The 13,074-nt window shown below is 39.9% G+C and overlaps 1 protein-coding gene across 1 annotated transcript; it reads right to left on the bottom strand.

Annotated features, from left to right (window-relative positions):
• Positions 1-2,363: 2,363 nt before the first annotated feature.
• LOC141391177 (uncharacterized) lies at positions 2,364-4,077 on the bottom strand. Its single transcript, XM_073964085.1, has one exon. The coding sequence runs from the start codon at positions 3,974-3,976 to the stop codon at positions 2,447-2,449; it is 1,530 nt and encodes a 509-aa protein (XP_073820186.1). The 5' UTR covers positions 3,977-4,077; the 3' UTR covers positions 2,364-2,446.
• Positions 4,078-13,074: the final 8,997 nt, after the last annotated feature.

Below are 13,074 nucleotides of genomic sequence, written 5' to 3'. Positions count from 1 at the left end.
GTTTAAGTTCGAAGATGGGTTATATCGATCGGGTTATATCCAATCCTTCCGGTACCTCCCCCACAAAAGTTGGGAAATGTTCGGAAAATTTGTGCGCACGATAACTCTTAAAGGAAGTAACCGATTTGGTCCACACTTTGCACATCGTGAAATTTCTACTAGACATAGATAAGGTTTCAATATGTTCGGAGATCCTTTGGAAATTTATACCGATGATGATGTCATAGGGGTTTTTTACCTTTTAGGCTTTTTTCTCAGGAAGTATAGACTTGCCCCTGATGAAGCTTATAGCGTTATATGGTGGCAGTGAATGCAAGTTGCTATATTAAAAATTAAAGCGATTCGTGAACAGGTCCTAAACTGAACTTCTCCGAAATTTTGTGTGGAAGGTACCCGAAAAATGGACCGATTGAGTCCATATTGGAACCTCGTCTAAGTCTGGTAGAAATTTTACGATGTGCAAAGTATGGACCAAATCGGTTACATCCTTCAAGAGTTATCGTGCGCACAAATTTTCCGAACATTTACGAAGTTTTGTGGGGGAGGTACCGGAAGGAGGGGACCAATATAACCCATCTTCGAACTTAAACTAAGTTTGAGCAAAATATTGCGAAAGCCAAATTTTGGACCAAATCGGTTCATCCGGTCGAGGGTTAACGTGCGCACCAGCCAGCCAGACAGACAGACAGGGTATGCGCCATTATCTAAGGAACTATGGACTTTCCCTCGAAAAAAAATTACAATGACGTAACGGGGGCCGCACGAACATCCTATCACAAGAAATTTCATAACGATTCGTGAGGTGTCACTAAACTGCACTTATTTCAAATTTTGTGTGGGAGGTACCAGAAGGAGTGGACCGATATAATCCATATTCGAACCTGTAGCACAAGTTTTGCTACAATTTTTGAACATTTGTGGGGGAGGTACTTGAAGGAGTTGACCTATATGGCCCATCTTCGAACTTAAATCAAATCTGGACAAAATATTTCGATACCCAAAATTTGAACCGAATCGATTGAACCGTTCGAGAATTATCGTGCGCACCAGCCAGACAGACGGACGGACGGACATTGCTAAATCTACTCAAAATTGTCTGAAACGGATATCGTACAAACATACTTGGGGTCTAACACCATTATTTCGATGAGGCACATTTTTGGTCGTATCAAAGTGTATATACCCTCTTTAGCCTAAAGGCTGAGGATATAAACATCCCGAAAGTTGTTAAAACCCCCTGTGGCACCATATGGAGTGGCTGAAGAGCTGGAACCGAATACTGCGTTCGCCAAACTTTTGATATTATAATATTTCTTCGAATATTAGGTGAAATTCGAAGGAGGAGCTTATTGGTCCACTCCTTCCAGTACCTCCCCCACTAAAGTTCGAAAATATTCGCTAAAATGGTACGCGCGATTTATCATGGACGTTGCAACCGATTTGGTCCAAACTTTGGATCTCTATATATTGTCGAAACTTAGTTTATGTTCAAATTTGGGTCCTCTCTGTCCAATCCTTGTGGTACCACTCACACAAATGTTCAACATTTATGTATGGTTTAGGGTCTGTTCGAGGATCCTTGGGACATTTTTAGCGAAGGTTTTCCTAGTGGCTCTGTTTACAGCGATATTATGTATTCCGTAAGTTAGTGTGATAAAAAAGCCCTATCTAACATTATCCCCGCAAATTTTTGAGCTTTAATCCTGTCCATACTTTTGTCGGATCATACGCCCAAAATTTTGAAAACCCTCTAAATACATATGTTTTTTTGGGGAAAAAAAGTATTTCAGTCTACACAGGCTGAGGGTATATCTCTGTCGGCAAAGCCGACTGATACTTTTTTTACTTGTTATAAGATTTTTTCTTATAATCAGAATTGAAACCGCCATAACTTTTGCGCGCAATAACCAAAATTAGTATCTCGAACAGATTTGAAAATGGGAAATTTTTCTCAATCCATGTACCAAAAATCTTTCATGTAGCTTCAAAAAATATTTTTAATTTTTTTCAAATGGAATAATAAAAATTTTTGACTTTTCCTCATATATACAGATATAATATGGTCGCAAATGATTATTTCGATGAATTACAAACGGAATGGCAAACTTAATATATCAAGAAAATCGAAGGGGGTCAATCAATGTTAAAAATTTATTTTAAATATTAATATTTCAAGGCACGATATCTCTGGGGCCGTTGATAAAAATCTGAATATATACTGAAATGTTTTGCTGATGAGCAGCATCATCACAGTAAAAAATAAAGGAAATCAAAAACCTAATTTTCAAAAAGTGTCATATTTCACCCAGAAATCTCCATATGTATTCTGATGTTAAATATGATTTAGAATACGCAGAGAACTATTACTTCATTCGCTGATTGTTTTATATTTGATCGATTTTGAATATTTATTCTCTAATATTTCGTAAAAATTAACTAATACATATTAAATAAATGCCTCATCACCTCTGCCATCGGCGCATTTACCTTGATAAACGTCGTTTTTCTTCTCAGCACTCATTGTCTTTGCCGGCGCCTTTGACTTCGACAAATTATCTCCTCTTATTGCTATTGCTGTTGGACAACATGGTTTGCTGGGACCTCCTGATAGTAAACTCCAATTTGCATGAGGTTCCAAATAATCAACACCCTCCCTAATATATTGTCCCGCCAATTGGGAACAAAATTCCGGATCATTGGATGCTCTTTCCAAATCCTTATTAAATTCTTCTTCTTCTGCTGCTTTAATTTTCTTTAACTGAAGTATCTGTTTATCCAATTCCAAACGATGTTTGTGCCTCTCCTCAAGTATTTGTTGGCGTGACTTTTCATCGCGTACAAAACGATTTTCGAGAATTTTACATTCTCGTTGTTCGGCTTCTTCGCGTAGTCGCCTTTCACATTGTTCCTGAATTTGTTTGCGCAATTCGGCAAAACACTCTGCAGCCAGGCGAGCTTTATGTTCTTTCTCACGTTGTATGTTGCGTTTGGTGCACAAATCAACTCGATTTAAATCATCAATGCGCTGATTGTACATTTGCAGCTGTTGTTGCTCTATATCCCGCAAGTGTTTTACATATTTGATGAAATCAACAGTGGCCTTATGGAATGCTTTCTTTTTCTCCATTAATGCCTGGGCATCCTTAGCATCCAGCTGTGATATTTCCCTAACCATTTCCATATGACTTTCGGCAATTTCCCAACGTTCTTTTTCTTGCTGACTTCGCTTTTGAGACATCATAGCCAAAAGTTCATTGCGATATGCCAAAACCTTTGGAGATATGCCTTTATGTTTGCGATCAAATTCTTCCAAACGTATTTCTTCCAGCAGAGTATCCAATTGTTGTTTTTCTTCCAGTCTTTCTTGGCACATTCTTTCCTTTTTCTCTTCAAGTTCAGCGAGTTGAACTTTTAAGGTATCCGCCACATGTTTGGTTAGGGATTTCTTTAGGGACTCTTCTTGCTGCTGTTGCCTATCCATTACTTCCATATTTTTCTGCTGCACCTTTAACCAATAGTCTTCGTCTTGCTGCTGCCTCCTAAGGGTTCTTTCCTTCTCCAATATCTGCTCCTGTTGACATTCTTTGACTTTTAGCATTTCCTGATGTCGCACAGCTTCGCGAATTTCATAGCAACTGTTCATGTACTGTTGAATGCGTTTGGCCTTTAGGAATTCCTCTTCATTTCTGGCATTCTCTTCTTTAATTTGTAACAGAATTTCCTTGCGCTGCTTTCTGTCGTCGTCCATACGTGATTTCACTTTATTGGCGAATTCCTCTTCGTAGATTTTGTCTTCACGTTCCAATAGTTCTTTTAAGGCACTACGTCTTTGATTTAATTCCTTAAGGGCTACTTCCTGGGCTTGGGAGACCAAGGTTTTAATTTGCGAAAATAACGATTTGCGATCAGTGTTGACAATGAAGACATGATGATCCAGTAGCTGCTGCATCTCCTTGGCAGAAGAATTTTGTTTCATTCTGTTCAATGTTTTTCAAAATGTCAGAGATATTTTTAAGCATTAAATAAAAAAAAAATAAACAAAATACAATAAGTATTTTCGACTAATTTAAATTTCAAATGACAAAACGTTTTGAGTGAGTTCTCACAATCTTCGTGACTGCTAAAACTAAGTCCCAATTTACATTAGGCGAGTTTACTTGCGGCAATTTTCAGTTTGATGGAAAGAGAGGTGAGGTATATGGTAACCCTTTGTCTCTCAACACCCTCTCTCACCCACAAACTGACAATTGCCGCAAGTAAACTCGCCTAATGTAAATTGGGACTAACCAACCAAATCTTCTTTCTCTTAATTAATTTTTTTTTCCACAACGCTTCATAACAAAACAAACATACATATTTTAAAGTAAATTAAAATTGTTGACATCTTCACAAGAATTTAAACACCCATTCCAACCGCACAAAAACAAACACGAGTCGTCAAAGGGTCATGGCAAATGTGGCCAAAAGCACCTGTGGCAATAACCCCAAAACAATGTTGAACAAACAAATACAAAGTACCGAAACGTTAATTTAATTCGAAAACAACACTTTAAAAAGTTGTTAACAAATTGTGTTTACCGTAATATGATAATTTAATAAATTAAACAAACCATGAAAGTAAATATCGCAGAGTGTAAACAATTTATTTGTTGACTGTTGGGACCACAGAACTGTCATATTATGTGATTAATTTAATGAGTGAGTTATTTAACAAAAGAATAGAATAAGTCCGACTACAAGTATTTGGTAATAGTTTTAAAGTATAGCAAGAGGAAAAGAATTATGGAACGAAAAATGAAAGAATATATCACCAATATTTTTGAAAATTTAACACAGCTGAAGCCAAGGTTTACGCTTTTAGAATACTCGACTTGTGATTGTATATTATACAAATTAAATATTTTTGGAGAAATGAAATGCTTTTGGACGTGGCAAGAAATATTGGCCTTAAAAGATAATTTGCGTTGAAGCTTTGGATATGTTTATGTTAAAAAAAAAATGGGTAAAAGTGAGTTGAAGTCAACTTGTCTTTGTTTTCCCTCGTTTTGTGATTAAACAACTCTTTCCACGAGTTTCCCGTCAAAGTGAAAGTAGATGCAAACTAAATAAGGATCATCTCACTAATGTATTAATAATTGTTCAACAAACATCCCAGATGGGACAAGGGAGACTTCTCCCATATCAGTGAGTGCACCCCGATTCAGAGAATTGTCCAATCCTTCTGATGTTCGGGTAGCGGAAAGGACGTTCCGAGACATCATCAATGCCATATACCAGCTAGTCGAATACCCGAAGTAAGACTAAATTTCCCAGCAGAGGCGACCGGATTAGCATGAGCGTGATGAGCTTCGTCGAACCAACCCCGACGACCCCAGAGTCAGGGATCTGACACTGGAAGTTAACAGGCTGGTCGGCGAACATAAGCGTAACAAGTGACAGGACCTCAGTCACGTTTGGCGACGTTACGTTGACTGGCCCGAAGAGGTGTGCAAGTTACTTCAATCGACTGTTCGTCGAGCACCCCGACAGTGACAGGGCGAAGAGAAAAGTGTTACGTCGCATTAGATCTCTTCCTGCCGAGGATGAACCACCACAGTTTACAATGGATGATGTTACGAATGCCATCAGGAACGCTAAATCATCCAAAGCGTTGGGCCCTGACGGAATTTCCATGGCAATGTTGAAACAGCTAGATGAGCCGGGAGTGGAGTATCTCTCTAAAGTTCTCAACCTGTCGCTAGCCACCCTTATTGTTCCAGAAGTCTGGAAAATGGGCAGGGTGGTCCCGCTACTGAAGCCAGGCAAGAATGCCAGCAAAGGTGAATCGTACAGGCCGATTTCGCTTTTGTCACCTGTAGCGAAGACCCTTGAGGCCTTAGTCCTCCCCAGCATTAGAAATAGCTATCCAGTTGCCGATCATCAGCATGGATTCCGTAAGCAGCACAGCACGACAACAGCGTTGCACGCCATCTCCACACATATTTGTCGAGGACTCAACCAGAAACGGCCATGTGATAGAACAGTGATGGTGGCGCTTGACTTATCAAAAGCGTTTGATACTGTCAAGCACTCCACGCTGTTCGAGAACATCGAGCAGACACCCTCCGGCCAAGTCTGAAACGTTGGATAATCAACTATATGTGTGGTCGCCAGTCGTATGTGGAATTCAGAAACAAGAAATCCAAGCCCCGTAGAGTGAAACAGGGAGTTCCCCAAGGAGGGGCGATATCTCCGGAACTGTTTAACCTCTACCTTTCCTGTATTCTGCCCCCTCCAGACGGCATTGAGATCGTAACGTATGCGGATGATTGTACGATCCTGGCGTCAGGTACCTACCCTGATGACATCTGTGAAAGACTGAACTCCTATTTAACCGATCTTACCACCTTTTTCCACGCGAGGAATATGCAGATATCCGCCACTAAATCGACGGCCACTCTATTCACCACATGGACGGCGCAGTATAGAAGGGAGTTGAATACAGGGTCGATGGTAACAGCATTCCGACCACAAACTGCCCCAAAATTCTAGGGGTCACATTGGACACCACTTTCACATCGTCCGCGCATGCCACAGCTATCTGCGATAAACTGAAATGTAGGAACAAGGTCCTTAAGTCCCTAGCCGGCAGCACTTGGGGTGCAGATAAAGAAACCTTGTTGACCACGTATAAAGCGATAGGTCGGTCTGTGGTAAGCTATGCGGCGCCAGTTTGGTCCCCGAATTTATGTGACAAGCAGTGAGATAAGATTCAAATTCGTCAGAACGCCGCCCTGAGAACAGCAACAGGGTGCCTCCTCAAATCTACAGTGGACCATGTATATGAGGAGCCAAAGATTCTTCCCGTACGACAACATAATGAGATGCTATCGTTGCAGTACTTGCTCGGGTGTTACCGTGAGAGCCATCACTATCACCATCTGCTGGCCACCGATACACCCAGGCATATCAAGAAGGACATTCATGCTCTAGAGACGACGGTCCAACAATATAGGAGAGAACCTCTAGATCAAGAGGCATATCAGGCAGGTATGAACAGCATTCACACGGACACAGTTGCTAAGACCATAAGCAATTATTGTGTGAATGCAGTCATCGGAGTATATCCCCCATCTATCGCAGCTGAAGAGCGTCAGCTGCTCAATTACGTCGGGATATTGCAGTCGCCTAAATTCCTATTGGGCGGAAATCGGTCGCACCGTGCAAAACATCTGGCCAGTATGCGGCATGGGCCCGCACGATACTAAGCACCTATTCAACTGCCCCGCCAAGCCTACTCATCTGACTCCAGTGGATCTGTGGTTACATCCCATCGAAGTAGCCAACTTCCTGGAACTGGAGATAGACCCAGAGCCAGATTGAACACTAGAACGAACATACAAATATAAAAATAAAACACTGTTACAACAACAACAGTTTATCACCGAGTCCGAACGGCATGTCTTAAGACAACACTTCTACATGGCTGAAATACTTAGGAAATGTCGCCAACGTTACTGAGGGGTATTTTTCCATTGTTTGATGTTGCTTGGCCAGGGAATCGAACCCACGACCTCCAGCGTGCAACCATTGCACCACGGTGACACCCTCACTAATGTATTACTTTTCAAAATTTGATCTGCTTCTACCATTAAATGATGCTGACATTTTGAAGCCAGATTTCCAGTGTTTTTTGACATTTTTCTAGTTGCATTCCGCAAACAGGTTTTTCAGAAAATCATTTATAGAATTGTAGTACTTGCGATAAGGTGACGACGCACTGTATTATAGCTGCCATAACACAAAGCATGAGTTTGGTTGGGGATTTGTAGTTGGTCGGAGGTTAAAACATCTGGTCTCCAGCTTAACCCCAGTGAATGAAAGACTCGCTGCAATTCGATTAAAAGCAAAATTCTTCAACATCAGGTTTATTTACGCACATGCTCCCACTAAAGACAAGGACGAACAGAGCACTTAGAAGAAAATTATGACCGTTGCCCTGCCCATGACATTAAAATTATACTAAGCGATGTTAATGCCAATATTGGAAAGGAGAATATATTTGGCCCAACAGTACGGAAATTCAGTCTCCACAGCGAAACTCTGACAATGGAATGATGTTGATAGACTTTGCAGCTGCAAGAAACATCGTAGTTAGAAGTACCAGATTTAAGCATATCAATATTCATAAGGGCACCCGGCTTTCGCCAGATCAAAGAACAAGAAATCAAATTGATCACGTTGTGATAGATAGAAGACATGCATCAAGTGTGTTGGATGTATGATCGTTCCGAGGTGCAAACATAGACTCGGACCACTACCTTGTTGCAGCAAAGGTACTTACAAGATTAAACGTAGCAAACAAAGTGCGAACAGACACAACAGGGCAGTTGGACATCGGTAAGCTGCAATCACAACAGCATATTCCACTCAACTGGCCCAACTGCTTAATCAAAGCACTCCTCGTCCCGATAACATATCAGGACAATGTCCAAGCAAACAGCCGCAAAATCAGTACTTGGATACCAGAGACCTCCAACAAGGAATTCATGGTATGACCAGGAGTGTCGTGCTGCTACCGAAGAAAAAATGCCGCAGATAGAGCTACTTTACAGTCAGTAGCAACCCGTAGCGCACGAGAGTGGTATCGGGAGAAAAGGAGAGAGGAGAAACGTCTTTTCCGCGGGAAAAAGAGAGAGATGGAAAAGCGGGAGTGTGAACAAATCGAGATATACAGGAGACAGAACGAAGTCCGAAAATTCTACCAAAGAGTGAAACATCAAACTGATGTCTTTGGAACTGGTACATCCTTCTGTAGAGAGCAGCATGGTAATCTGGTAACTGATACAGATAGGATATAGAAAGAGAATTTTTTCAAACTGTTGATACCCAATAGTAGCGAAGTCGACGAAGATACCACAGATCCAATTCCAGAATATGGTATTGAATGTATACCGCCCGGCCAAGATGAGGTAAAGGCAGCAATAAACCGGCTGCAGAATAATAAGGCAACAGGAGCTGATGGCCTACCAGCCGAGCTGTTTAAAACCGGAGGCAACACACTGATAAGGTGTATGCATCAGCTAGTTAGTTCCATCTGGCAGGAAGAACGCGTACCCGACGATTGGCACCTGAGCATCCTGTGTCCCGTCCATAAGAAAGGAGATACGACTTTATGCTCCAACTATAGGGGCATAATTCTTCTCACTATTGTCTATAAGATAGTGTCAGGGATATTGTGCGAACGACTAAAGCCCATGGTCAACGAAATAACTGGACCATACCAATGCGGCTTTAGACCTGGCAAGTTCACCATTGACCAGATATTTACCCTGCGGCAAATCCTGGAGAAGACCCAAGAGATGCATATCGACACATACGAACTTTTTGTCGATTATAAAGCAGCCTTCGAAGAGTTTTGTACCAAAAGAGGTTTCGGGCAAGGAGACAGCCTTTCGTGTGATCTTTTCAACATCCTACTAGAAAGGGTTATACGAGAGGTAAACGTCAAAAGAAGTGGCACAATCTACACCAATAGCCACATGTTACTTGCTTATGTTGATGATATAGACATCATGCGACGATCATTAAAGAAGTAACCGATACCTTTATGAAGGTCGAAGGAGAATCTGCTAAAGTGGGTCTGGTGGTAAACGGCGAGAAGACCAAGCTGATGGTGTCGAGGCACAATGCGTCCATTGAGATCGGACCAACTGTTGAAGTTGGTTCCTATAATTTTGAGGTAGTAAAAGACTTCGTATACCTCGGCACCGCCGTAAACACAACAAACGACATCAGTTATGAAATAAAAAGAAGAATTGTATTGGCCAACATATGCTACTTTGGCTAAGTAAGCACTTTAAAAACAAACCCAAAACTTGTCAAACAAAAATAACGCTTTACAAAACACTAATAATGTCCGCGCTGATGTATGGTTCCGAAGCCTGGGTACTTGCGCAAGCAGATAAGGCAGTGCTTGGCGTGTTTGAGAGAAAAATTCTTCGAAAGATCTACGGACCGATCTGCGTTGACGGTGAATATCCACGTCGTATGAACCACGAGCTGTATCGAGATGCAGCGATTGCGTTGGCTAGGCCATATAATATGAATGAGCAATGATGAACCCGCCAAAAAGGCGTATAAATTCGAGCCAGAAGGCGGTGCACGCAGAATTGGCAGGCCAAAGAATAGATGGCGCAAACAAGTAGATGAATGAAATGACAAGGCGCGGTATTCCAAAAATCAAAGCACGAAACAGAGAGAATTGGAGATATTTTCTTAGTTCGGTCTATGGAACAAATGTTCTGTAATGTGCCAGCTAAGTAAGTAAGTACTTGCGATTCTGAATTATTTGATACGTATATCGTGAATGTAGTATGTACAGCTTCATAGACATGCATATGCATCCAAATGCGGAAATTTTGTGCGAACATTTTTCTAAAAATAATATTTTCGGTTCTAATATTTGCAAGTACTCCTAGAAATTTCAAAGTAGGAATATCACTTAAAATTGTTTCTGAAAATATGGCGCATTTTATCGCGTTTTCTGTGGGCCATATCCACAGCAATGAAAAAACTGATACAGCATTTTTGTTTTTGTGGAAACAGAGATTTTAAAACTTCACTACAATAAGCTACATTAAGTTTCAATGAGAAATTTTTCTTTGGCAAATCCCGACGAAAGTGTTTGCAAAACAGACCGAACGTTCTCGACTGTTACAATGCCAAACTGTTTCCACTAATAAATTAGCTGTATTAAAATATTAAAACAACAATGGGATTAAACCAGACTATTTGAAAAAAAAACAAAATTGTAACAGCTATCCCAATTAAAAACGCGACCCATGTTCAATTTGTGTTTATTTTTGCTGTAACATCGACACTATAATATCATTCTGTATAGGGTCATTGTTATATATTTTCTGTTACAATCGGATGGATTTGAAAACGCAAAAAAAACAATATGGAATTATTAAAAAACAAAGCCAACTTTTTATTTTGTTATAGTCTTTTGCCAATATTAATTATAATATGTTCAATATTGAATTCCATATATATGAGTATTTAATAAAAAGGTGATGAAAACAGTCATTCGAAAACCTATTTAAAACCGTTTAAGGTATACCTTAATGTTTAAATATCTCTTAAGGAACTGTCCCAACCTCCCGCACTAAAGTTTTCAATTTCTTCGTGGATTTTTTAAGACGCTCTCAAAAATGGCCTGACTGCCCCAAAATCCTCACCCAAGTGGTATTCATGCAATATAAGAAACATACTAGAAACATACAAGAAACTTAAAAAATTCTTTTCTCAAAAATTTTTCGTATTACATTTTGTTCGACCTCTCCTGTCACCGTCTTTTGTACAGTATGTTTTTATAACCTCCACCATAATATGGAGAGTATAATTAAATTTGTCATTCCGTTTGTAACACATCGAAATATTCATCGGGGACCCTATAAAGTATATATATTTTTGATCAGGGTAAAACTCTAAGTCGATATAATCATGTCCGTCTGTTCGTCTGTTGAAATCAAGTTACTGCTTGTAAGATAGTAAGTAAGTAATTTGGTATAGCAGTTTCTATTACTCCTAGGATGTTTGATATTTGCAAATGGGCGAAATCGTTCTACGGTTTGATATAGCCCCCATATAACGGTACCACCCGATTTTCGGTATTTTGAAGGTTTTAGCTTCATTATCACACAAAGAAAAGAACTGAAATTTGACACTTAGTCTTCGTTATGCATCTTTTCGCCAAGATTTTTTTCGGAACGGGCCTAAGACTTCATATAGCCCCTATAAAACGGTACCTCCCGATTTTAGGTATTTTGAAGGTTGTGGCCTCAATATTCTCCCGAAATGGCTGATATTTGGTGTTTAATCTTCATTTTGGATACAAAACTTTCCATATGAAATTTGTCGGTGTAAGTCCACGACTTCATATAGCCCCCATAGAACGGTATCTCCCGATTTTCGTGTAGAACTCCCGCATTATGGCGTGATGAAGTTTTTGCTAGAGACCCTGTAAGCCATCAGGAATTAGCGTTATATCTTTGTTCACTGTTGTTTTAGCTTACTTTTGAGATGACATTTCTGCAGTCAAATCGAATGAGGATTATTTTCGTAGAGCACTTCGACCTTCTAACTCGCTTCCTTCAATTTCCTTTTCGTTCTTTATTTTAAAAGTCGCTATAAAAGTACCTAAAGATGACGTTTCTCAGCATCGAAATGTTCTGCAAAAATGTCGCTCAGAAAATTTTATGTACGGCTCTCATTGACAACTATTCGATTTTGTCGCGTTTTCGTGGTCGTTTTGTGCATTTACCTTGTTTTTGTTCAGAAAAAGACTATATTTTGTTTGTTGTATATTCGTTACAGAACATACAAATACACAAAACACAGTTTTTTCTGAGCATAAACAGGGTAAATGTCAAAGATGACCATGCAAACACGACAAAATCGATTAGTTGTCAATGAGAACATTTCGAATCTTAAAAACGTCATCATGGGGTACTTTTATAGCGACTCCTAAAATAAAGGACGAAAAGGACATTGAAGGAAGCGAGCTAGAAAGTCGAAGTGCTCTACAAAAATTATCCTCATTCGATTTGACTGAAGACATGTCATCTCAAAAATAAGCTAAAACAATAGTGAACAAAAGTTATAACGCTAATTTCTGATGGCTTACAGGGTCTCTAGCAAAAACTTCATCACGCCATAACGCGGAAGTTCGACTCACGGCGGATCTTTCCATCGGGATTCTTAATATACTCACCAAGGGCTTTCATCCCCAAAATGAATTATCTCTGCCCCAAAATTTGTGTTCACAGTGTTATCGGTATTTTGAAGGTTTTGGTTTCGATTTTCAACCGAAACGGCTGAAATTTGGCATTTAGTCTTTATTGGAGGTATTCAACTTTCCCCTCTAAATTTGTCCGTATATTCCACGCCTTCATATAGCCCCCGTAGAACAGTACATCCCAATTTTTGGTATTTTTAAAGTTAGCCACATTGTTTTACCGAAATTGCTGGAATTCGGTATTTCGTCTTCTTCAAAACGAAAGGAAACTAATTTCAGTATTATTTCAATTC

Source organism: Musca autumnalis, unplaced genomic scaffold (assembly GCF_047663935.1).
Source record: "Musca autumnalis isolate F117 unplaced genomic scaffold, ASM4766393v1 scaffold_1, whole genome shotgun sequence".
Classification (NCBI taxonomy): Eukaryota; Metazoa; Arthropoda; class Insecta; order Diptera; family Muscidae; genus Musca; species Musca autumnalis.
This window is presented reverse-complemented; position numbering and strand designations above follow the sequence as displayed.